Source organism: Drosophila novamexicana, unplaced genomic scaffold (genome assembly GCF_003285875.2).
Source record: "Drosophila novamexicana strain 15010-1031.04,08,12 unplaced genomic scaffold, DnovRS2.1 tig00001815-arrow-arrow-pilon, whole genome shotgun sequence".
Taxonomy (NCBI): Eukaryota; Metazoa; Arthropoda; class Insecta; order Diptera; family Drosophilidae; genus Drosophila; species Drosophila novamexicana.
The window spans coordinates 161,593-185,881 of record NW_020824896.1 but is presented as its reverse complement, the minus strand read 5'-3'; the positions used below and the strand labels follow the sequence as shown (position 1 = coordinate 185,881).

The window sequence follows — 24,289 nt, the reverse complement described above, 5'->3', positions numbered from 1 at the left end:
GTGAGTGAGTCTCTCTCAGTGAGTGAGTCTGTCTCACTGAGTGACTCTCTCACACTGAGTGAGGCTGTGTCAACGCTGTGTTCACACTAGCACTGAACTGGCATGAACATTCTCCCCCCTGGCAATATGCAGATTGCAAGAATTCCTATTGTGCCAGAGAGTATCCATCCAACTTGGTATTTTGAGCCATCGGCAGACCGCCTTGGCTCGGGAGGATACCTGGTAGGATGATGTCTGGGTAGACGTCGGCGCCGAGTACCACAGGTACTGGAGATGGACGGAACCATTCGTTGTCCGCCAAAGCGACGTTGCTGAACGGGTCCTTCATGTCAGCTGAGTTGCGGGTCAGCCATGAAGACCACTTCTCGAGACATCTGAGTTGTCTTGGAGCGTAGCACGGCTGTGCACGCTCCTTCTGCGCAAATGCGTGTGACGGAAAGGCCATAGGCCCTTGCCACGGTTGCATTAATGCGGCTTACTGAACAACATGGATCGATCAGAGCCCGAGTCTCAAGGGCCCTTTTTCCGGTGTCGAGCAGCACTATGGCGGTGGGCAATATACTGACCCCCTTGTGAAGGGACGTAAGCGACGTCCGTATAGTAGCACGTCTCGGGCTTGGGGGTGATGTGCCGCTGGAGGGCGAGGAGCCAGAAGCTCTTCTTGTGGGCCTGTTGTCTGACCGAGAGGGTCGAGCGCTACGGGGATCACGTGGAGTAAGGTGTAAGGTATGGTGGTCATTTTTGCAAATTATGCACTTGGCTCCACTGCTGCATGATTCCCCTGAATGCTGATGAGCCAGGCAGTTGAAGCAATATTTGTTAATTATCACGGCTCGGAGACGCTTCTCGGGCGTGAGCTTCAAGAAGCACTGACACTTGCGTAGCGCATGGATGCCTCTACACACCCGGCATCTAAAAGAGTCCGTTCCTTGACGTTGATTGGATGCCTTCATTGACGGTACCATGCTGGTTCTCTACAGAGGAGTGAACTGGAGAATAAGATGTAGGACAGGTGTTATTATGTGATGATTTTGTTTTGAAAGAGGGATTAGTTGCTTTTAAGGATTAGTCGGTGGTGCTATTTAGCTCAGTAGGAAGAAGGACCAATTAATTTTCGACCGATCGTTCCTATGGCAGCTATATAGAGTAGTCCGATCTCATTAGTATTTTGCCAATATATGAGGAGTATAGTAAAACTAATAAAAGCCCAGTTTGGTCGAGATATCTTCAAAAACAAAATTTTTTTTCATTCGACAACTTAAATTTCGACCGATCGTTCCTATGGCAGCTATATAGTGTTCCGATCTTAATAGGATTTTGCATGTATATGAGGAGTATGGTAAAACTAATAAATGCCGAGTTTGGTCGAGATATCTTGAAAAACAAAATGTTTTTTCATTCGACAACTTAAATTTTGACCGATCGTTCCTATCGCAGCTATATGATATAGTGGTCCAATCTATATAGGATTTTGCGTATATATGAGAAGCTTAGTAAAACTAATAATTGCCGAGTTTGGTCATACAAAACATAGTAAAACTAATAATTGCCGAGTTTGGTCATACAAAACTTAATTTTCGACCGATCGTTCCTATGGCAGCTTTATGATATAGTGGTCCGATCCTGCTGGTTTTCACATATGTGCTGCGTGCAACAGAAAAATGGACTTCTGCACAGTTTCATTAGGAAAGCTTTAAAACTGAGAGACTAGTTCGCATAGAAACAGACAGACGGTCAGACGGTCAGAGGGTCAGACGGACAGACGGACAGATGGACAGACGGACATGGCTATATCGACTTGGCTGTTGATGCTGATCAAGAATATATATACCTTATGGGGTCGGAGATGTCTCCTTCCATGCGTTACACATTTCACGACAAAATTATAATACCCTCTGCAAGGGTAAAAAAAGTTAGCGTTAGAAAATATACCATGAATAACACAATCAATGATGTAATTACAAAAAAATTACCCGATTGGTTTTTCGTGATGTTAGCCAGATACTACATTATGTCGACACAAATCTAAAGCAAGTAGCGCAGAGAAGGATTTTATGAAAATAGCGTAACTGATTAACCTAAAACTAATAATGTTCAGGGAAATAAAAATATCAATCGTAGGAACATGGGAAATAATCAGCAAAACGCTAACCCAACCACCACTTCAAGTGGCTATTCCAACACGAATCATAGTTATCACGTACAAAATAAACAGAACAATAATTCCGAAGATAATCAGAAAGCTTACCACGAGTTCCAACAGAAATTAAGTCAAGGTAGATCCCGAAATCCCTTAATCTATCAAAATCATTCCCATTCACGCTTGAATGCGCCAAACCCTCCGACGAAACGTCAAAGAGATAGCAACAGTGGGCAGATGAAAATTTTCATCAGGAAGCCTCGGAAGAACCAGAAGAAATCCATTCATAAAATTTATTATGAATGATGAAGTTCTAAAATTTGTTATTGACACAGGTTCAACCATAAATCTAATGAAAACAAACCGCTTACATTTTCCAATTTACAACGAAGCATTAAGGGTTCACACCATAAATGGTGTTATTGAATTAAAACGAAGCATACGATTAGAAGCGAGCAAAATTTGTCTGAGTAAACAAAAATTCTATAATCATGAGTCAGAGCATTATGGTGTTCTGATTGGAAGAGAATACCTTGAAGCATGTCAAGCAAAAATAGACTATTCACACTATTTCTAAACTCAGAAGAAAAAGAAAAAATTAAAAAAGTTTTACATGAATTTCGTGATATCCAGTATCATGAAGGTCACAATTTGACTTGACTAGTACAATTAAACACAAAATTCTAACAAAACATGAGGACCCAATTTACAAGCGTCCATACAAATATCCTCAAATTACGATGAGGAAGTTAATAAACAAATAAGCGATATGATAAAACAAAATATAGTACGTAAATCCAAATCCCCTTACTGCTCACCAGTAAGAATCGTTCCAAAGAAAAACGATGCATCTGGAAAGCAAAAATTCTGGTTAGTCATAGATTACTGCAATCTCAATGAACTAACTATTAATGATAAATACCCTATCCCGATCATGGATGAAATGTTAGACAAACTTGGAACATGTCAATATTTCACAACCATTGATCTAGCCAAAGGCTTCCACCAAATCCAAATGGATCCTGGTTCAATACCCAAGCATGTCAAGCAAAAATAATCTATGCACAAGGATCCGTAACCTTAGGAGAGTATAACATTTGTTTTTGGTATAATGACGAAGAGGTCGAAGAGGACATGACCGCACAAGAGTGCCTTAATCCATCCTCAACAGAGGAGAGACCATTTAACTTCGCTATTAATAACGAATTAATAGAAAACAATGAGTTTACGCTAGAGCATCTAAACTCAGAAGAAAATGAAACAATTAAAAAAGTTGTATATGAATTTCGTGACATCCAGTACCATGAAGATGACAATTTGACTTTCACTAGTAAAATTAAACACAATATTCTAACAAAACATAAGGACCCAATTTACAAGCGTCCATACAAATATCCTCAAATATACGATAAAACAAAATATCATACTTAAATCCAAATCCCCTTACTGCTCACCAGTAATAATCGTTCCAAAGAAAAACGATGCATCTGGAAAGCAAAAATTCCGGTTAGTCATAGATTACCGCAATCTCAATGAACTAACTATTAATGATAAATACCCTATCCCGATCATGGATGAAATATTAGACAAACTTGGAACATGTCAATATTTCACAACCATTGATCTAGCCAAAGGCTTCCACCAAATCCAAATGAATCCTGGTTCAATACTCAAGACCGCATTTTCGACTAACATGGCCATTACGAGTACACTCGCATGCCATTTGGTCTTAAGAATGCACCTGCAACGTTCCAACGTAGTATGAACAATCTCTTAGAAGATTTAATTTTTAAGGATTGTCTGGTCTACTTAGACGACATTATCATTTTTTCCACTTCATTGGAGGAACACGTTTTGTTGCTACAAAAAGTATTTGAGAAGCTTAGAGAAGCTAACTTAAAACTACAGTAGGATAAATGCGAGTTTATAAGAAAAGAAACTGAATTTCTTGTAAAATTCCAATTTCCAAAACCCCAAAAGAAATTAAATCATTTCTAGGATGTTTGTGGTTTCTATAGGAAATTTATACCAAATTTCGGTAATATAGTAAAACCATTAATTAAAACGGGGAGCAAAAATCAACATTTATGACAAAAACTACGAATTAGCGTTTAAAAGCTAAAAGTACTCATAACATCCGAACCAATTTTAATATACCCTAATTTCGAAAAACCATTTTCATTAACTACAGACGCGAGTAATATGGCAATAGGGGCCGTCCTTTCGCAAGAGCATAAGGCTATATGCTATGCAAGTAGAACTCTCAACGAGCATAAGATAAATTATTCAACGAATAAAAAAGAATTATTAGCAATCGTTTGGGCTACTAAATACTTTAGGTCCTATCATTTTTCTTAGTGATCACAGACCATTCGTCAGGTAAAATAACCTGAAAGAACCTAACATGAAATTACAAAGATGGAAAATCAAGCTAAATGAGTTTGATGATTTCCAAATTAAATACGTCCCAGGAAAAAAAAATGATGTGGCAGATGCTCTGTCCAGAATCCAATTAAACGAAAACTTCTTAGGCGAAGATACCATTAGCACAAGAGCAACCATACATAATGCACAAGAAGACAACAGTAACCATTTACAAATAACAGAAAGTTCCCTTAATTATTATAATCGACAAAAAGAATTTGAACGAGAAAAAAAGTCTATCTTCTGCACGCATCTAAGCACAGGGCAAATAGTTAATATTTTTTCATATAACAACTTAATTTTCGACCTATCGTTCCTATGGCAGCTATATGATAAAGTGTTCCGATCTTAATAATATTTTGCATATATATGAGAAGCATAGTAAAACTAATAAATGCCGAGTTTGGTCTAGATATCTTGAAAAACAATATGTTTTTTTATACAAAAACTTTATTTTCGACCGATCGTGGTCCGAGCTTAATAGGATTTTGCATATATATTTGGAGTAAAGTAAAACTAATAAGTGCCGAGCTTGGTCAAGATATCTTTATAAACAAAATGTTTTTTCATACAACCGATCGACCGATCGTTCCTATGGCAGCTATATGATACATATGTGCTGCGTGCAACAGAAAGACGGACTTCTGCAAAATTTCATTAAGATAGCTTTAGTTCGCATAGAAACAGACAGACGGACAGACGGACTTGGCTATATCGTCTCGGCTGTTGATGCTAATCAAGAATATATATACTTTATGGGGTCGGAGATGTCTCCTAAATTAAATCACATTGATTAGGCATTTTTAACCCAAAATTACTAAAACATGACTATTTGTTGCATGTTAATTCTGAGAAATTGATGAATACAAAAACTTCCACTTGGTTTAAATCAGATACAAACGAAATACTGATAATATCCCATATTCCGGTATTCCAAACAATTCCATACCCAGAAATAGCTCATTAAAAATATTTTACCCAGGACAAAAAACTTTATAGCACAGACACAAAAATATTAATTTTAAGCCAAATAACTTCAAAATGTAGTTATACTATAAACTTTGAAAAATTTTCAAATCAAATTTAGAACCAAATATAAGTTTAACTTGGAATTTATCAAAAACTATATTAAACCACAATTATATAAATAAGGAAATAACAATAGAAGGAAACAATATTTTATTTTTTTATTTCTTTTATTTATTTATTTATTTATTAATGGTCGACAAACCTAGTGTCTTCCTCATTATTCAATAGGTTATACAATAGATAATAGAATTATATGCTAAAAGCCTAGTTAAAGAATACAATTTTCTAAATAGCATCACCGACCGATGGAGGTGTTTTATTTGCCAGTCCGGCCAGCTGTGCCCCTTTTCACAGCTAATTTTGTCAGTGACGCTATTAGAGGTTGTAAAAGTAGGAAAAAACTGTTCTCAAGTAAAATTAAAAATAATCCTAATTTGCTATATTAATAAAGAAAATACAATAAATAGGAAAAATGAAAGTAAGATTGTTAATAAAGTAAAGCAACGTAAGTTAGATAACGAGTGTTAAGTAGATAGGACAAAGAAAAAATTAATGGGAAATCACAGACCATGTGGGGGAAAATTTTTCAGCCTGTCCGGCAAGCTATGCCCCTGCTCATAGCTGGGAATGGTCAGCGAATTCCCGAAGGTATCCTGAAAGCAACGATTTTATTAGGGGTAGAGACAGTTCTGTAGAGAAAACGTGATGCAAATTTTTACATAGCACGCGAGAAGGATTGTGCATAGCGTAGTCTGTTGTGCACGTAGATAGGAATAAGGGGCGATAATTTCTAGTTGGTCTAGCCGGAACAGAGAATTGAAGACGCCCTAGCAGAAAAGGGGAATCTATGTCGCCAATAATCAACTTATGTAGAAGGACAACACCGAGAATTGTCCTACGGTTGGTTAAAGACGGAAGGTTGAGAAGAAGCAGTCCGCTGGAGTAGGATGGCAACCGAAGATTAGGGTCCCAATTTAGATCTCGTAAGGCAAAAAGCAGAAATTGCTTCTGAACAGATTCAATACGATCCTGGCTATTGTTATAATGTGGAGACCAGATGCAAGAGCAGTATTCAAGGATAGGGCGAACAAGAGAGATGTACAGAAGTTTTGTTATAAAAGGATCGTTAAACTCTTTAGACCAATGAATCCAAGTACACCCTTTGCCTCATTAACGATGGTATCTATGTGAAGATTGATACAAAGTTTACATAAATAACGCCTAGATCCTTAACTGTTAGTATACGTTGCAAAGGGATATTGTCGATTGTATAACTGACAAGATAAGGTGTAGTACGATTAAATGTCATAAACATACACTTTGAACAATTTAGATGCAATTGATTGGCCGAACACCATAGTTGCATAGCGTTCAAATCGTCTTGTAGACAAGAATGATGTAGGGGATTAGTGTATGATAGAAAAAGTTTGACATCATCCGCATACATGAGTACACGGGGATGTGATATAACAGAGGGGAGGTATTTATAAAAAGAGTACCGAATAAAGGTCCAAGATGACTACCTTGAGGAACACCCAGAAGTAATGCGACCCCGTTTAGAGGTAGTCAGCCTCAGCATTACTCTTTGGGTCCTACCTTTTAAATAAGAATTAATCCAAATCAAAAGAGACAGGGGAAACCTATTCGGTCAAGTTTAAAAAGTAAAATGTCATGGTGCATAGAGTCAAACGCCTTACTGAAGTCAGTGTAAGTGACATCAGTTTGCATTTTCGAAAGGAAAGCATCATTTCCCAAGGAAGTAATCTCAAGCAGATTGGACGTAGTTGACCGATTCTTTACGAATCCATGTTGAACAGGGAAAACACCTGATTTGCAGAAATGCTGCAAATTCGAAGTGATTATTTTTTCAAATAATTTAGAAATAGCGGACAGTTTTGCAATGCCCCTGTAATTTTGTTCATCAGACTTCCCACCTTTCTTGTGAAGAGGAATGATATAAGGAATGATTAAAGAGATGGAAAGACAGAAGTTTTAAGGGATAGATTAAAAAGCTTTAGCAATGGATAAAGAAGGGAAGAACTACACTCCTTGAGTAGACAACTAGGAATATTGTCCGGCCCAGGAGAGTAAGATGATTTTAAAGAGTTTATAGCTAATAGGAGAGAGGAGTCTGAAATAATGGGAGGATGTATAGAACTAGCGGAAGAAATAGTCCCTTATACTATTTCTTCCGCTAAGAATTAGTATGACAGACTGAAGAGTACGTTGATTGGAAAAAATTAGCAAAGAGGTTAGCGGAATCAGTGTCATTGCTAGCTTTATCCAAGCCAAGAAAAAAGAAGATGGCAAACTTGGAGATGTACGCTTCAAGTTTACAGAATTATAAAACTGTCTCGGATTTTGGGCAAATTGCCTTGCAACGAGTTAGATAATTCCCATAGCATTGAAAATTAAGAAGAAAGAAGTTCGACTTGGCTATGGAATATTTAGGTGTCTGTACACGAACCATTTTTAAAATTTTTTACAATATTTAGATTTTACATTTTTTAGATGTGATAATCTGGGAGTAAGCCAGGGTGGTTTGGAAAAAGCAGTCGAAGGAATTGACTTAGGAATACACATATCTAAGAGGGAGTTTAGGGTGTTATAAAAAAAATTAATGACAGTATTCATATCAACTGAGTCATATAAAGAAAGACCAATCGGTTGCATAAATAAGCTGATTCAGCAAAGATTAATTTCCTTTGCGAAAGCAACATCGGGGCTTATTGGCTGATGAGCACGAAATGAGGGGATTACAATTGAGCATTGCAATCTCTAAAGTAGAATGATAGACATCCTCAGGAAGAGATACAGGAGGAGACCTAGACACATTAGAAATAAGGTAGTCGTTAACAAATACAAGGTCAACTGTCCTAATAAAATGATTAGAAATTAAATTGATTTGAAACAACGAAAGATCAAGCATGCAGTCTATAAAATCTTGCTGTGCTGAGGAATAATAAATATCTTTAATTGTTCACTGCAAATTAATGAAATTTCTTTTTCAAACAATATGTTAGATTATACCAAAGCCTAAGAAAGAATGATATAAAATTAGAATCACTTTCGCATGTACAAACGAAAGAAATTACAAATGAACCAACAAAATTTAACAATCTATTCCAGATAATTACAATAACCATATTTGTTATTATATCAATAAGTTCAACACTGTATTTAACATAAGTTCAAAAGCATACCGAAGAAATTAATTATAAAATATAAAAAACCAAAAGTAGCAGAAACACCTACAATAATATAAGATACACAAATTGTAATTGAAAAAAATATAACACAGTTCATAATTATAGTTATAGTATATACGTATTCTATAGTATGTAAGCATTGAATTAGTCATAAGAACAGTTAAGGCAAGGAGCCCGGCTTGAGTTAAGTTTGAATTTAACCGCCGGCCGTCGCAGCAACCGTGCGTATCTGATCTGTTGCTCAACACCGCCTTCGAGAGCGCAACTTTAATTCGGCGGCGAAGAGCGAAAGCTCCGAGGCGAAGTTGCGAGTGAGTAGACGTGTAGAGAAAAGAGGCGCGAGTGATAACAGTGAGGTGTCCAGCGGAGCGCTAGAGCTCCAAGGCAGTGCGGCAGGGCCTTAATTTAGGAGATTTAAGAAGGAAAGTTAATAAGACTATAAGACTAAATAAAGTGGATGTAATCAAAGTAATGGAAAGAAATACTGGTCTTTGTATTCTCGGGCGGTCATATTTGTGCTAAACATCGGAAATAACCGAGGTTCACCCTAACCTAAGGGGCTAGTGTGGTTGGTGCGAGGCCAAGGCCCGGTAGTGTGGTTGGTGTGACGCCAAGGCCCGCTGGCGTAGTTGGTGCGAGACCAAGGCCCGCTAGGGTAGATGGTGCGAGGCTACAGTCCGCCAGAATAGGTAGTACGTTCGCTTCTGTGAGCAGAATCGAGTAGACCGAGTAAACATCGGGAAAATAACGGCGGTCGAAAAACTACAGCGCGCGCGCGCCAGACGGCGACAGCGAGACCACGCTTGCACACGTGTGCACACACGCGCGCCGCAGCTGACGTCGGCGTCGAAGGGCCGTTAAGGCATCGCGACAGAGGCTGTACAGTGGGACGAATTCAACTCGCGTGCGGTGAAAAGTTAAATTCGTCAGTACAGCCAACGCAAGCAATGAGAACGGCTGTGTTTAAAACTAAGCAAAACGGAGTAAACTATAAAATAACGAAGTGTAAGACAAGTTAAAGGAACGAGAAGTTAATGTTGAGGGAACAGAAAGTGACTAAATTGTTTTATATTTTTGGTGGCGTGACCGGAAAAAAAGGAAACAATAAATAATAACAAAATATATATTAAAAATATATATTAAAAGAAAAAACAAGTAAGAGGTTCTAGTCGGGAGCTCCCGACTAGGGGATACCCTGAACCCTCTTATTCCAACACCAAATAAATTAATAAAAAAAAGTTCCCTTGGTAGGGCTCGAATTTGCAACTGACCGCATTACTTACTGTCGACTCTACTCAACAGCCACACCAGCAAAAAAAAAAAAATAATAATACTTTCCCCGGTAGGGCTCGAGCTCGCGACAGACCGCACCACTTGCTGTGCCTCTACTCGGCAGCCACACCAACAATTAAGTACTTATGATAAAAAAAGGAACTAAAATAACATTACAAAAAAAATATGCAATTACCATGATATTAGAATGCGAAGCAGACGCGCATGAATTGTGTGTGTACATGTATACAGAAATTCTTAAAGCTGCTGCCCCATTCAATTGCGCGGTTGCACATAACTCTGGTTTTTCTTAACCGATCTTTATGAAATTTTCTACAGTATATCTTATTGTACCATAGAATATGTGTATTCTGAAAAAAATCAATTGCATTTAAATTGTGGTTTAAATTGGTTGGCAATAAAAGTTGGGTTATTAACTTGATTTATAGCTCTGGGGTGGTAGCGGGGAGGTGGCGATAGTTATGAAATGAAAGATACTTGAAATATCTATAATATTCTAATATTCTAGAAGCAACATATCATGTTTGGTGGCTCTAGCTCTTATTATTTACCCAATTTGCTAACAAAAAACAGGATGTCGATATCGATTTTAATCGATTGCTTGGAAACGGAGTAAGTTATCGATTATCGGAAACAAACTAGATCTGCGCGGGAACTAGTAGCATCTACATGTAAAATTTCAAGTCTCTATCTCTTATAGGTTCTGACATCCGTTGGCTCATGCATACGGACGGACGGACGGACGGACGGACGGACAGACAGACGGACATGGCTAGATCGACTTGGCTATTGATGCTGATCAAGAATATATATATTTTATGGGGTCGGAGATCCTTCCTCCTGCCTGTTACATACTGTTACATACGGGCACGTCTGTGCCGTTTGACTTTAGCTTATTCAATGTTTTGTTCAAATATATTCTTATGGCTAAGACCGCATAGCTGCGCTGCCGGTTACGCCAGCAGCAGAGCGGCTTCTTACATATTTTGTCTTATCAGCATAATCGGGAGAGAGTCTTATGTACATATTTGCATGTATGTATATATGTGCTACGAACGGTCAGCGTGGGACTGCTGACTTAGCGTAGCTCATAAGTGGGCGATCATATTACACGCTCACTCGAAAAGGTTTTGTTTGTGTACTGCAACAATGTGTTGCTGATTTATTTATGCTTAAACGATGTTACTTTATTGGTACAGTGTACCCTCAATATATGCACATACTACATCTCCCTCCTTTTGAAAAATAACGTAACTAAGTGTAGTTATTTTACTTAAATTTATTGTATATACATTTTTTGATTTGTTATAATTGTAATGTATTTAATGTATTTTAAAATCTAGCTTATGGCCTACTTCATTTTTTTGTAAAACCTTATCTCCTATTGATATATCTATGTTGTTTTTTTTGCGGTCATATAGTATCTTATTCTGTTTCTTATGTTTTTCTATCATTATTCTAGCTATTTTGTATGCTACTTCCAATCTATATTTACTTTCTTCAGCATAATCAAGTATATTATATATGGGTTCCATTATGGACTCTTATGGACAATAATTGTACCATTGAGGTTTTATCAACCGATATATATATATATATATATATATATTCATTGAAAGTTCTATGACTTCTTTCTATTGTTCCAACTGTCTGAAGGGGGTGTGCTGTAGATGTTATATTTTTAATTTTTAGGTATTTGCACAAATCATCTATAATTAAATTCTTATATTCTATTCCCATGTCCGTAATGAACGTCTTCATTGGACCGTACTTCAGAAAAAATTATTCAAAAATTGCTTTAGCGACAGTGTTCGCGTTCTTATTTGGAACTGGTATAGCAACTAAATATCTATTATTATTTATTTATTAATGGTCATCAAACCGAGTCTCTTCCTCATTATTCAATAGGTTATACAATAGATAATAGAATTATATGCTAAAAGCCTAGTTAAAGAATACAATTTTCTAAATAGCATCACCGACCGATGGAGGTGTTTTATTTGCCAGTCCGGCCAGCCCCTTTTCACAGCTAGGTTTGTCAGTGACGCTATTAGAGTCTACCTCTAAGCAGAAGGTTGTAAGTAGGAAAAGTGTTCTCAAGTAAAATTAAATTAATCTTAATTTGCTATATTAATAAAGAAAATACAATAAATAGGAAAAAAGAAAAAATATGAAGATTGTTAATAAAGTAAAGCAATGTAAGTTAGATGGAGAGTGTTAAGTAGAGTAGACAGAGAGAAAAGTAAGGGGAAATCACCGACCCGGTGGGGGAAAATTTTTCAGCCTGTCCGGCAAGCTATGCCCCTGCTCATAGCTGGGAGTGGTCAGCGACTTCCCGAAGGTATCCTGAAAACAACGATTTTATTAGGGGAAGAGACAGTTCTGCAGAGAAAACGTGATGCAAACTATTATAATTTTTACATAGCACGCGAAAAGGATTGTGCTTAGCGTAGTCTGTTGTGCACATAGATAGGAATAAGGGGCGATAATTTCTAGTTGGTCTAGCCGGAAGACGCCCTAGCAGAAAAGGGGAATCTATGTCGCCAATAATCAACTTATGTAGAAGGACAACACCGAGAATTGTTCTACGGTTTGTTAAAGACGGAATGTTGAGAAGAAGCAGTCTGCTGGAGTAGGATGGCAACCGAAGATTAGGGTCCCAATTTAAACCTCGTAAGGCAAAAAGCAGAAATTGCTTCTGAACAGATTCAATACGATCCTGGCTATTGTTATACTGTGGAGACCAGATGCAAGAGCAGTATTCAAGGATAGGGCGAACAAGAGAGATGTACAGAAGTTTTGTTATAAAAGGATCGTTAAACTCTTTAGACCATCGTTTAATGAATCCAAGTACACCTTTTGCCTCATTAACGATGGTATCTATGTGAAGATTAAAACAGAGTTTAGAATCAAAAATTACGCCTAGATCCTTAACTTTTAGTATACGTTGCAAAGGGATATTGTCGATTGTATAACTGACAAGATAAGGTGTAGTACGATTAAAAGTCATAAGCATACACTTTGAACAATTTAGATGCAATTGATTGGCCGAACACCATAGTTGCATAGCGTTCAAATCGTCTTGTAGACGAGAATGATGTGGGGGATTAGTGTATGATAGAAAAAGTTTGACATCGTCCGCATACATGAGTACACAGGCATGTGATATAACAGAGGGGAGATCATTTATAAAAAGAGTAAAGAGTAAAGGTCGAAGATGACTACCCTGAGGAACACCAGAAGTAACGTGAACCCGTTTAGAGGTAGTCAGCCTCAGCAGTACTCTTTGGGTCCTACCATTTAAATAAGAATTAATCCAAATCAAAAGAGACAGGGGAAACCTATTCGGTCAAGTTTAAAAAGTAAAATGTCATGGTGCACAGAGTCAAACGCCTTACTGAAGTCAGTGTAAATGACATCAGTTTGCATTTTCGAAAGGAAAGCATCATTTACCAAGGAAGTAAACTCAAGCAGATAGATCGTAGTTGACCGTTTCTTTACGAATCCATGTTGAACAGGGGAAACAACTGATTTGCAGAAATGCTGCAAATTCGAAGTGATTATTTTTTCAAATAATTTAGGAATAGCGGACAGTTTTGCAATGCCCCTGTAATTTTGTATATCAGACTTCCCACTTTTCTTGTGAAGAGGAATGATATGAAATTCTTTCCAAAGAGATGGAAATAACTATATTATCATTATCTTCTATTTTTTCAACTCTATATTTAAACTGTGTGTTTAAAATAGCTAGATTTGGCCTATGGCCTACTTTATTTTTTAGTAAAACTTTATCTCCTATTGATAGAGTTATGTTCCTAGTTTTTAAATCAAATATATCCTTATTTTTCTGTTTATTTAATTCGAGCATATTTCTTACTCTTTTGTATGCTACTTCTAATCTATACCTACTTTCTATAGCGCAGTCATCTATGTTATGTATAGGTTCTATATTACTTATGCTGTTAAAATACTTTGGTAGATTATTAATCTTACCAAATACTAACTCATATGGACAATAATTATGTGCCATAGAAGGGGTTGTATTGAAGCAATAAACAAAATATTGAAGCCATACGTCCCAATCTGTTTTATTTTCCGATATATAGGATCGTATATATTCGTTAAATGTGACTTCTTTCTATTGTTCCACCAGTTTGATGATGCTGTGCTGTTGATGTTATATTCTTTATTTTTAAATATTTGCACAAATCATTTATAATTGAATTCTTATATTCCGTTCCCATGTCCGAAATGAACGTCTTCATTGGACCGTACTTGAGAATAAAAGATTCAAATATTGCTGTTGCTACTGTTGCTGAGCTTTTATTTGCGACAGGTATAGCAACTAAATATTTAGTCAAGTCACATATGAGCGTGACTGCATATTCATTGACTTTTTCTGACTTTGGTAGTGGACCAATTGTATCCACTATCACTCTGTCAAAAGCCTTCATCGGGGTTTCAGTAATTGTTAAAGGGGTCTTAATATTTGTTGTTGTTTTTGCTTTTTGACATTTCTGGATGTACTCTGTTATATCACGAGTCATACCTTTCCAGTAATAATGTCTTTTGACCTTGGCCAAGCTTTTTGCAATGCATGTGTGACCTCCTTGTACTGGATCATCATGTAGACAATATAGCTTCTTTCTCTTTAACATTTGTTAATGTGGTCACCGGGTTGAGTAGCGCTACTCTCAATGTGTTCAATATTTTATTGCATATAATTTTGAAATTATCTATTCCCACGGTGCCATTTTCAATTGGCTGATTTTTAATATACCGGCTTCTTTTTCGAGCCTTGGAAATAGTTGTCCTAAGTCAATATTTCCATTTGTATATAGATCACTAATGTCAATTCTTGCAATAATTTTCTTGCCATGTTTAAAGAAACATAGCGTATCTTTTATATAAATCTCCAATATCAATTCTTGCTATAATTTTCTTACCATGTTTAAAGAAACATAGCATATCTTTTAAATGCAAGGTCACTACTTTACGTACTTCATCATTATTAATGACTTCGTATACGTTGGGCTGAGAAGCTGTTTCAGTAGATTGCCTTGGCATCTCTACTTTATTGTTTTCTGTGCAGAATTTTTGTCTACTTTGATACCTGGTAGTGACTTTCAGGATTTTATTTTGTATTTCTTTTAGTTCAGATATTGTTATCCGTGACAATGCATCGGCTACAAAATTATCTTTACGTCTTAGGTACTCTACTGTAAAATTATACTCCTCTAATTCATGTCTCATACGCGTTAATGTAGATCTGGGGTTTAATAAATAGCTGTTAATTCTTGTTCCGTCGTACTCTTGATACTTTCTCTTTTGGTAAATGCTCTCGATGCGTAAGCTACTGAAAGTTGAGTTCCATTGTGGGCTTGTGTTAGCACTGCACCACAGGCTTGCTTACTAGCATCTGTGATTATACAAAATTCTTTTGTAAAATATGGATATTGTAACAGAGTAGGCTTTATTAATTGAACTTTAAGATATTCAAATGCATTTTGACATTCATCAGTCCATTCAAATGGAACATTCTTTTTATTTAATCTTGTTATATGCCTAGAATAATCGGCGAAATTTTTGATGAATCGTCTGTAGTAATTACAAAACGCTATAAATCACCTAGCGCTATCCGAGTCATGTGGAACTGGATAATTTAATATGACATCAAACTTTTTGTCATCTGGTAGGATTCCCTTATCTGTGCATTTGTGTCCCAAAAATGTGACTTCATGCATGAAAAATTAACATTTTTCAGGATGTAGCTTCAAGTTGTGTTTCCTACACATGTCAAAAACACTAATTAAATTGTTAAGCATGTGTTTTTCGGAACAACCGATTACTATTAAGTCATCCATATAAAGGAATGCTTGTGATGGTTCAAGGCCAGAGAATGCAATTGTCATCATTCTTTGGAATGAATTTGGGGCTATTTTCAAACCAAATGACAATCGCGTGAAGCGATAAGAGCCATTGCTCTTTAAAAAGGATGTTATATCTCTAGAGTTTTCGTCTAGCTCAATTTAATGGAATCCTGACATTAAGTCAAGGCAATAAAAGTATGTTGCTCTTCCTAGTTGATCTAAGAAATCATCGATCCTAGGAAGTGGAAATTAATCGGATAGTAATTTTTTATTAATTTGACGATAGTCAATTACTAATCGCCATTTTTTCTTTTCAGTATCTATGGATTTCTTTGGTACTAGTAACAGTGGACTGTTGTATTCTGAGGCTGATGGTTCAACTATTCCATCTTTAATTAGTTTATCGACTTGAGCTTGAATTTCGTTTTTTTGACTATGAGGATTTCTATAATTTTTTATATATACAGGTTCATCATCTTTTAATCTTAGTTTCTGCTTATAAAAATTATTTGTTGTAATTGGTTCGGTTTCGAGTCCGAATATGTCTGTATATTGACAACAAAGTTCTTTTAATTGTTTATTACATAGTTTTGGAAATTTTTAGTTAACTTTGACATAACATTGTTCGTTCTGGTTTTATTATTTATTTCGGATATATCATAATTTTCTAATGGTTCATAATTCAACTTATTTATATTAACCATTTGATCGGTACTAGTTGTATTTAGTAAACGGACAAATGCATTTGCAGTCGTTACGACTGTGTTTGCTGCATATATACCAGGTTGAATTTCCTGGTTTGGAATTAGGATACTATCTTCTTTTGATGTTAGCTCGATTTTCCGGACAACTTCGGATCTGGCCGGTAACACTATTGTATTATTACCGGAGCTGTAAGTTATGGGAACATAGATGGGATAATTTAGATTATCTGGTCTTATTATCAGCAGATCTTTTGAAGGTGTAAAATCTAATTGACAATTATATTTTTTAATAAAATCTATGCCTAAAATTCCATCACACGGTACGGAAAAAGTAGAATCGACAATATGAAAGTTGTGTGGAATTATATATTTAGTTGTTTGTATTTCTAAAGATGTTAGTCCTTTGGATTGAATCAATGCTTGATTGATTCCCTGAATATTAACTTTATTGTTAGTGTTTATATCATTGAAAGTGTCGGAATTTTCCTTAATCAAAGATATATCTGCACCAGTGTCTATCAATAATATTAGTTTCTTGCCTGTAGCTACATTTGTGAATGTTACGAATATATTTACACTAAGATTAATCGAATGAACCTTTTTACTATCTATTGCTGTGTACCTAAGGGCTGTTGGGAGTTTCCCGAAGTATTTTGGGCTACTCTCACATTATTGTTATTGCTATTGTTGTGGCCTCCGTTTGAGTTACCACGGCCTCTAGAGTTACCTCTATATTGGCCTCTCTGTCTATTGTTGCCATTATTATTATTATAATATCTATTGCCATTATTTTGGTAATTTCCGCGGTTGTTTCCGCGGTTATTGCCTCGGTTGGATCTATTTCTCTGATGCTGCGCAGCATATAGGACTGTGTTCGGCTGTCCGGTTGCTTCTGTGCAACTATTTACAAATTTTGATACGGCGTCATTCATATATTGAAGGTACCAGCTTGCATGATAAGTTTTACATTATCGATTGTGCAATTTTTAGTTATTGCTTTGACTGCATGCTGAGTGGAATAACTTCTGGCTAACTCTAGGGGTAAGCCATATGTTATATATGCACCTTCTAACGTTTTTGTCAACTGCTCGACCTCTAGTATGTACTGGTTAGCAGTTTTATTGCGTTGTTGTAGGTTCATCAGTTTTGCTGACAATACTTCTACAGTTTCACCTTTGACATTGCTTTTTAGTCTGGAAATGACTTCAGTTATTGTTGTTTCATTTCCAACTAGATTTCTGGCGACACCTTTTAACCTTGATTTTATTATAGAAACTGTAAATTGTTCGTGTTCGCCTTTTATTAATTCTAATATTTGTAATGCATCAATAAAACTTGTTAAGTTTTCAGCTTTACCATAAAAACTGGTATAAGCATTGCTGCAGTATTAATAAAATTAATATTGGATTGCGCCATGATGCTTTCTCGAAGTGGGTGGAACTGGATCCTCTTAGAAGAGCCACGGTGGCACACCTGCAGACCGCGTTGCGAGAGAGGATTCTATGCAGGTTCGGCGTACCCAGGAGGACGAACCTCCTGACAACGGAGTACAATTACAAGAGCCACCAGAGTTCGTGGGACGAGCTTTTGCCCGAGATATCGCTGGCGGTCAATACAAGAGTGATTGATTCGACCGGATTCAGTCCCGCTTTTCTGAGTCATGGTAGGGAGCCGCGGTTGCCCGCCGCTCCTCTCTTTTGGGCAATCGTGTATCGTCTAATGCCGCACTGATTCTGATGGCCGAACCGATGAGTGAATTCAACGATTTTGGGAAGTAGAAGTTCCAGACCCTGTTGCTAAAGCAACAAAGGAAGAGCTTGACTGCGAGGAGCATTTTGTTAAGAATTTCCAAAGGTTGCCAACAGAAGTATATTCCGTGCGACTCTCTCAAACTCACTCTGGATCAATAAGATGAATCTTATCAACAAACATTTCGCAGATTTATATCGCTTGAGAGAAAGTTGCACCGTCATCCCAACCTTAAATCCCAGTATTGCGCGTTCATTCAAGAGTATATAGAGCTCGGCCATATGACTCTTGTCTCTCCAGAGTCGTTACATTTATGCAAATATTTTCTCCCTCATAATTGCGTGCTGAAGGAACAAATCACGAGCACCAAACTGCGTGTCGTGTTTGATGGTTCAGCTGTCACCAGCACTGGATGTTCACTGAATGAAGTGTTTATGGGTGGGCCCGTCATATAACCGAAGCTGTTTAACATTTTGATGCGATTTCGCACGTTCCCTTGTTGCCCTTACTGAAAACATTGGCAATATGTATCGCTGTGTCAGAGTTACGGTCCCCGATAACCACCTACAATGCATCTTGTGGCGAAATTCTACTAATTCTGAAATAAGTATCTTCCGTAGAGCAAAAAACAAGCTTCCTTTCTTGCCGTTCGAGCAATGCAGCAATTGGCAGTCGACGAGCAACATTAATTTCCAATTGGTGCGAAAATTCTTCTACGCGATTTCTGTGTAGATAGCCTTATATCTGGCGGTGGCTCGGTCCAAGAGGCTATCGACGTATTAAATCAAACAAAGGGCATTCTATCTAAAGGTTGCTTTCAACTCAGAAAATGGTGCTCGAGTCACGCAGTGCTGGTCAGATTCATCAATATGTCTATCATGGATCCAGGATGAACCGTCGAAGTTCAACGTATTTGTTGCAAATCGGATAGCCACCATCCAGGGGTTCACAGCGGGCTTCCAGTGGCATTATGTTCCAGCAGCCAGTAATCTGGCTGACATTCTCTCCAGAGGGGCCACTCCCGACGAGCTTATACAGTCAAAACTTTGGTCATGTGGTCCTGAATTTTTGACTGGTCCACAAAGGTGCTGGCCTGTAACTTGTCTTCTTGAAAAACCAAAACTAGTGTTAGGCAAAAAGTGTTGTCCATCACAGATCCTGCAAATGATGCCATATTAAAGTGCAAATATGTGAATTCATTTTCTGCTATCCAACGAGTATTCGCCTATGTGCACAAGTTTATCCATCGTATTCGGAACCCCGGACTTTTGATCTCCGACATACGTTTTGGATACTTTATTCTTTTACGTAACGTTCAAAAGGGTCGCTCGTTCCAGTATCCTGCCATCATTGTTATCCTTTCAGGATGAATTTGGTATTCTTCGAGTTGGTGGACGCCTCGAAAAGTCAACCCTTCCTTATGAGGCCCGTCATCCTATTATACCGACTAGACAGCATTCAGTTACCATCGCCATTGTCTTCACTTTCATGAGCGGAATCTCCATGCTGGAACACGAGCCTTGTTGCGAGCAGTTCGTCTGCAATATTGGTCGATTGGTGGCCGCAAAGCAGCTTCCAGCGTTGTAAACAAATGCATTAGATTTTTCCGGAACAAGCCCAGCTTGGTGGAGCACGTAATGGTTAATCTTCCAAGAATAGATTTGTTGATATTACTGGTGTGGACTTTTGTGGACCATTCTTCTACAAGCTCCTATAAAATGCTACATCAGCGTATTTATTTGCTTCGCCACGAATTTTTTTGGAGTTGGTCAAGGATCTATCTACGTGTGCATTTCTCAATGTTCTAAAGCGCTTTATAGATTTGGTCTGACAATGCCACCAACTCTGTCCGCGCCAAAAACTAGCTGTTGGAGCTCAAAAATTTTTTACTCAGTAGCTGTCATCAAGAGGCTGTGCTCCAGTTTTGTTTGGCGGACACAATTGACTGGAGCTTTATTCCACCGCGCTCCCCCACTTTGGTGGCCTTTGGGAGGCGGCGGTAAAGCAAAGCATCACTTCTAACTGGTTGTGGAGTCAACTGCTCTGGGATTCGAAGAGCTTCGTACCCTTGTGTGCCACATAGCGGCAGTCATTAATTCTAGACCATTGCTTCCCATTTCAGAAGACCCAGAAGACCTCGATTTTCTTACCCCAGGTCATTTTATGGTTGGTGGCCCACTTTCACAGAACCAGATGTGACACGGCATCAACTTTAATCGTCTGGATAGCTGGCAGCGAGTGTACTACATGCGCCAAGTCTTTTGGTCTCGCTGACGAGAAGAATATTTAAATTTTCTGCAATAGCGTTCCAAATGGCGGACTCCCAAGACAGATGCGACTCTCAATGACATCGTTCTTGTCAAAGATGAGAACTTACCTACTTTGCGAAGGCCACTAGCAAGATTGGTTGAACTTGTCAAAGGAACTAATGACATCACACGCGTTGCAGTTCTCAACACAGCTAATGGAATCATAAAGCGAGCAACTAATAAGCTGTGTCTGCTTCCGCTTAACGATCCAGTTGAAGCTCAATTGTTCAACGGGGGGTGTAAAGCTAAAAATTGAATTAGTATTATGTTCGCATAACAATTTAGTTATATTTTGCCCTGCGAGGCAAACAATGCCACTATTTTGTTTTGTTTGGCGCTTCTCGCATGTCATAAAACAGCTCAATATTATTTGCTGTTAACTATCTAGCGCTTATCGTTTTGCGCTCATCGTAGTTTCTGTTATCGCGCTCTTTTACCTTTTGCACTTTGTCTTAAGCGGCTAGCACATCAATGCTTGGGACGCCGCAATGCACTTTTGTCTCGTATGTTCGCTATATCGAATCTCTTATCGATCGCTTCGCTAACAATTGTACATGTCGCATTTGTCAATACGCTCGCTATAAGCATATAAATAAATCAACCCGTTGCATTAACTTATAAAAAACAGCGGAATTTTTATACCATTTACTTTTCGCTATTAAGTTCTAATAAAAAAACTTGTTAGCAAATTTTGATTATAAATCGATATATGTTACAAAGCTAATCCGGGTAGTGTGTTTCTTTAAAAAGTCTGATCATCTTTTCGATGTAAAAGTTTCTTGTGGGTGCTTACTAGTATTTCTTTAAATTCTGAAAAGCTCCTAATATCTTTCAGTTTAATAATTGTTCGTAATATTCGAGCTATTTTAGGGTTCATAATTTCATTAAATGTTTGTTGTACTATTTCAAAATCTTAGTCGTATTCAAAATATACGTTTGAATTGTTTGCAAAAATGTTTTATCAGTATCTGTTTAGCTTTTTCAATGCTTAGGTTTAAATATTCGATTTTTATCCTTAATTTTTTTAAATATGGTTCAACTTCTGCCTTTTCGGCATCACTTCCAATCATTTCTATTTGTATTCTAAAATAATTCAATGTTTTTTTCTGTTAAATGTATTAAGTTTTCGTTATATTCTTCAGCGCTATGTGCTGAACCTTGTGTGTTAATATCTTGTTCGCCTAGCATATTTTCTTTAATTTTAATTCGTGATAAGGCATCTGCTACGTGGTTTAATTTTCCTTCTAAGTATTTGATTGAGAAATTATATTCACTAAGTTTGATACGCCAAAGTTGTAATTTCTAGTTTGGCTCTTTAATGTTATTCAGCCAGTGGCTTGTGATCGCTTAAAATGTCAAATGGTCTGCCACATAAATATGGGCGAAAATATTTTACTGCCCCCACTATTGCTAAAAGCTCTTTTCCAATTGTACTGTAATTTTGTTCGTGGTCGTTTAACATTCTACTTGAGAAACTAATTGGTTTGTTATCATTTGACAACACAGCTCATATTGCAAAACTACATGCGACGGTTGTTATCTGAAACTTCTTATTAAAATCTGGTTGTTAATATTGGGATTCATGGACATGCTAATATTGGGTCGTTCATAATAATTAATTTTAATTTTTCAAATGCTTTATTATATTCATTTTTAATATCAATTTTTGCTGCTTTTTTAAGTAAAGAGTCATGGGCTTTGCAATTTTTGCATAAACTGCAATAAACTTTCGACAATAACCACATAAACTCAGAAATTATTTAATTTCCTTTGATGTTATCGGCAAAGGAAACACACTCACACACTTCCTCATGAGCATCCACTTACGCGTGCGTACATAAAAATATAAACATAACACTCCCCGCTCCCCCTTTCCCATGCATAAAAACACTTGATCCTTAACACCCCCCGCGCAAGCGTAACCAACGCACACCCTCTCCCCACACACACACAGTAGTCGAGCAAGTGTAGAGTAAAGTGAACAACTGCAAAATTTAGGCAACAAAATATGTGGCGATTCGAGAACACAGAGGAGAGATCAGAAAAGATAACGGTCGGTCGGAAAGTACAGCGTGCGCCCCAGACGAGCGACGTCGAGACCACGGTTGCGCACTTGTGAACAAGCGCCGTGGTCGACGTCGGCGTCGAAAGGGCTGTTAGGGCGTCGCTACAGCGGCTGTACAGTGGGACGAATGAGGCTCTGAAGAACTATTTTGCCTTGGAGTCACTAGGTGTGAGCGTCTCCTCAAATCCGCTGAGCTTCAAAGAGGACGAACGCTCGATGAATCTAATGGAGGCAACAATAACTTATCTGGAAGACGAAAAGCGCTGGCAGACTGGCCTGCTATGGCAGTTTGATCGCATTCATATGACTCTTATCAGATGGCCGTTAAGCGCCTCAAATGTCTAGAGGCAAAGATGTTCAAAGATCCACTACTGAAGGTGTTCATGATGAGCACGATGCAAGACTACAAACAGAAAGGATATATCCGACGGTTGAAGGTGAGTGCCTATCTTTACGACTGTAAAAGATTGGTAACTACCAATCCGAACAAGCAAAAGACACGCTTGGCATGGGATGCAGCCGCCAAAGTTGTTTGCTAAAAGGCCCAGATACACTAGCATCTCTGGTGGGCGTGATAATACGCTTCAGAGAGCGTCCTATCGCCGTGTCCGGTGATATACGGGAAATGTTCATTAGGCCAAGGTGCGCCGAGAAGACCAAGCGGTGCAGAAGTTTCTCTGGCGTGATGGAGATTCGTCACGCTCTCCCGAAACGAACGTTATGCAAGTCACGACGTTTGGAGCATCCTATTCGTCAGACCTAGTAAATAACGTCAAGAATCGCAATGCCGAGCGGTTCGTAGCGGAGCATCCGGATGCCGTAAAGGCGATTTGCGAAAACACATTTATAGACGACTGGCTTCAGTCGGTAGATGCAGTATCCTAAATGATGCAGTTAGCTGAGACTGTAAAAGGATTCAGGTTTCGAGGTTTCGAGATGCGCCACATCAAATTCAAAGCAAGTTATGCAGGCGCTGGAAGACGACTGTGAGGCCTTGGATAAGCGTATCAGCGGTCAGGACGAAGCGCAAGAAGAGGTAAGCGCGAAGGATATGGATATGGCGATCCAACATCAGATGGGATGACGACCTTACCAAAGAAGACGAAGTGGATTGGCGACACTGGCTAGATCTAGTTTCAAAGATGAATACCGTCTGCATTCCACGCTGTATGAAGTGGGTGAGCCGAACCCAGACTGTAATATGCATACATTCGCGGACGCCAGTAGCAATGCTTATGCAGCAGTTGTATTTTTGCGGGCTGAACGCATATTAGACGAACATTTTGGACAGATTCAAAAAACGTGCTCTACAGGATCCAGAACAATACTCGAAAGCTCCAGCAATTCGTAGCGCTTCGCATCGGAGAGATTTTAGAAGAATCAGATGTGAACAGCTGGCGCTGGGTACCATCAGCTCAAAACGTGGCAGCCGATGGCAAAATATGGACCAAAACGCCCGAAATTCACGGCTCTAACAGGTGGTTCAATGGAGCACTA

General features: G+C 38.0%; 1 protein-coding gene across 1 annotated transcript in view; it reads right to left on the bottom strand.

Annotated features, from left to right (window-relative positions):
• Positions 1-925: 925 nt before the first annotated feature.
• The window catches only part of LOC115768532 (dynein heavy chain 5, axonemal-like), a 96,593-nt gene continuing 73,229 nt past the window's right edge, over positions 926-24,289 (bottom strand). The window contains exon 4 of the mRNA XM_030713120.1: positions 926-989. Within this exon, the coding sequence (XP_030568980.1) occupies positions 975-989 (15 nt within the window). The 3' untranslated portion in view covers positions 926-974. The remainder of the gene's footprint in view (positions 990-24,289) is intronic.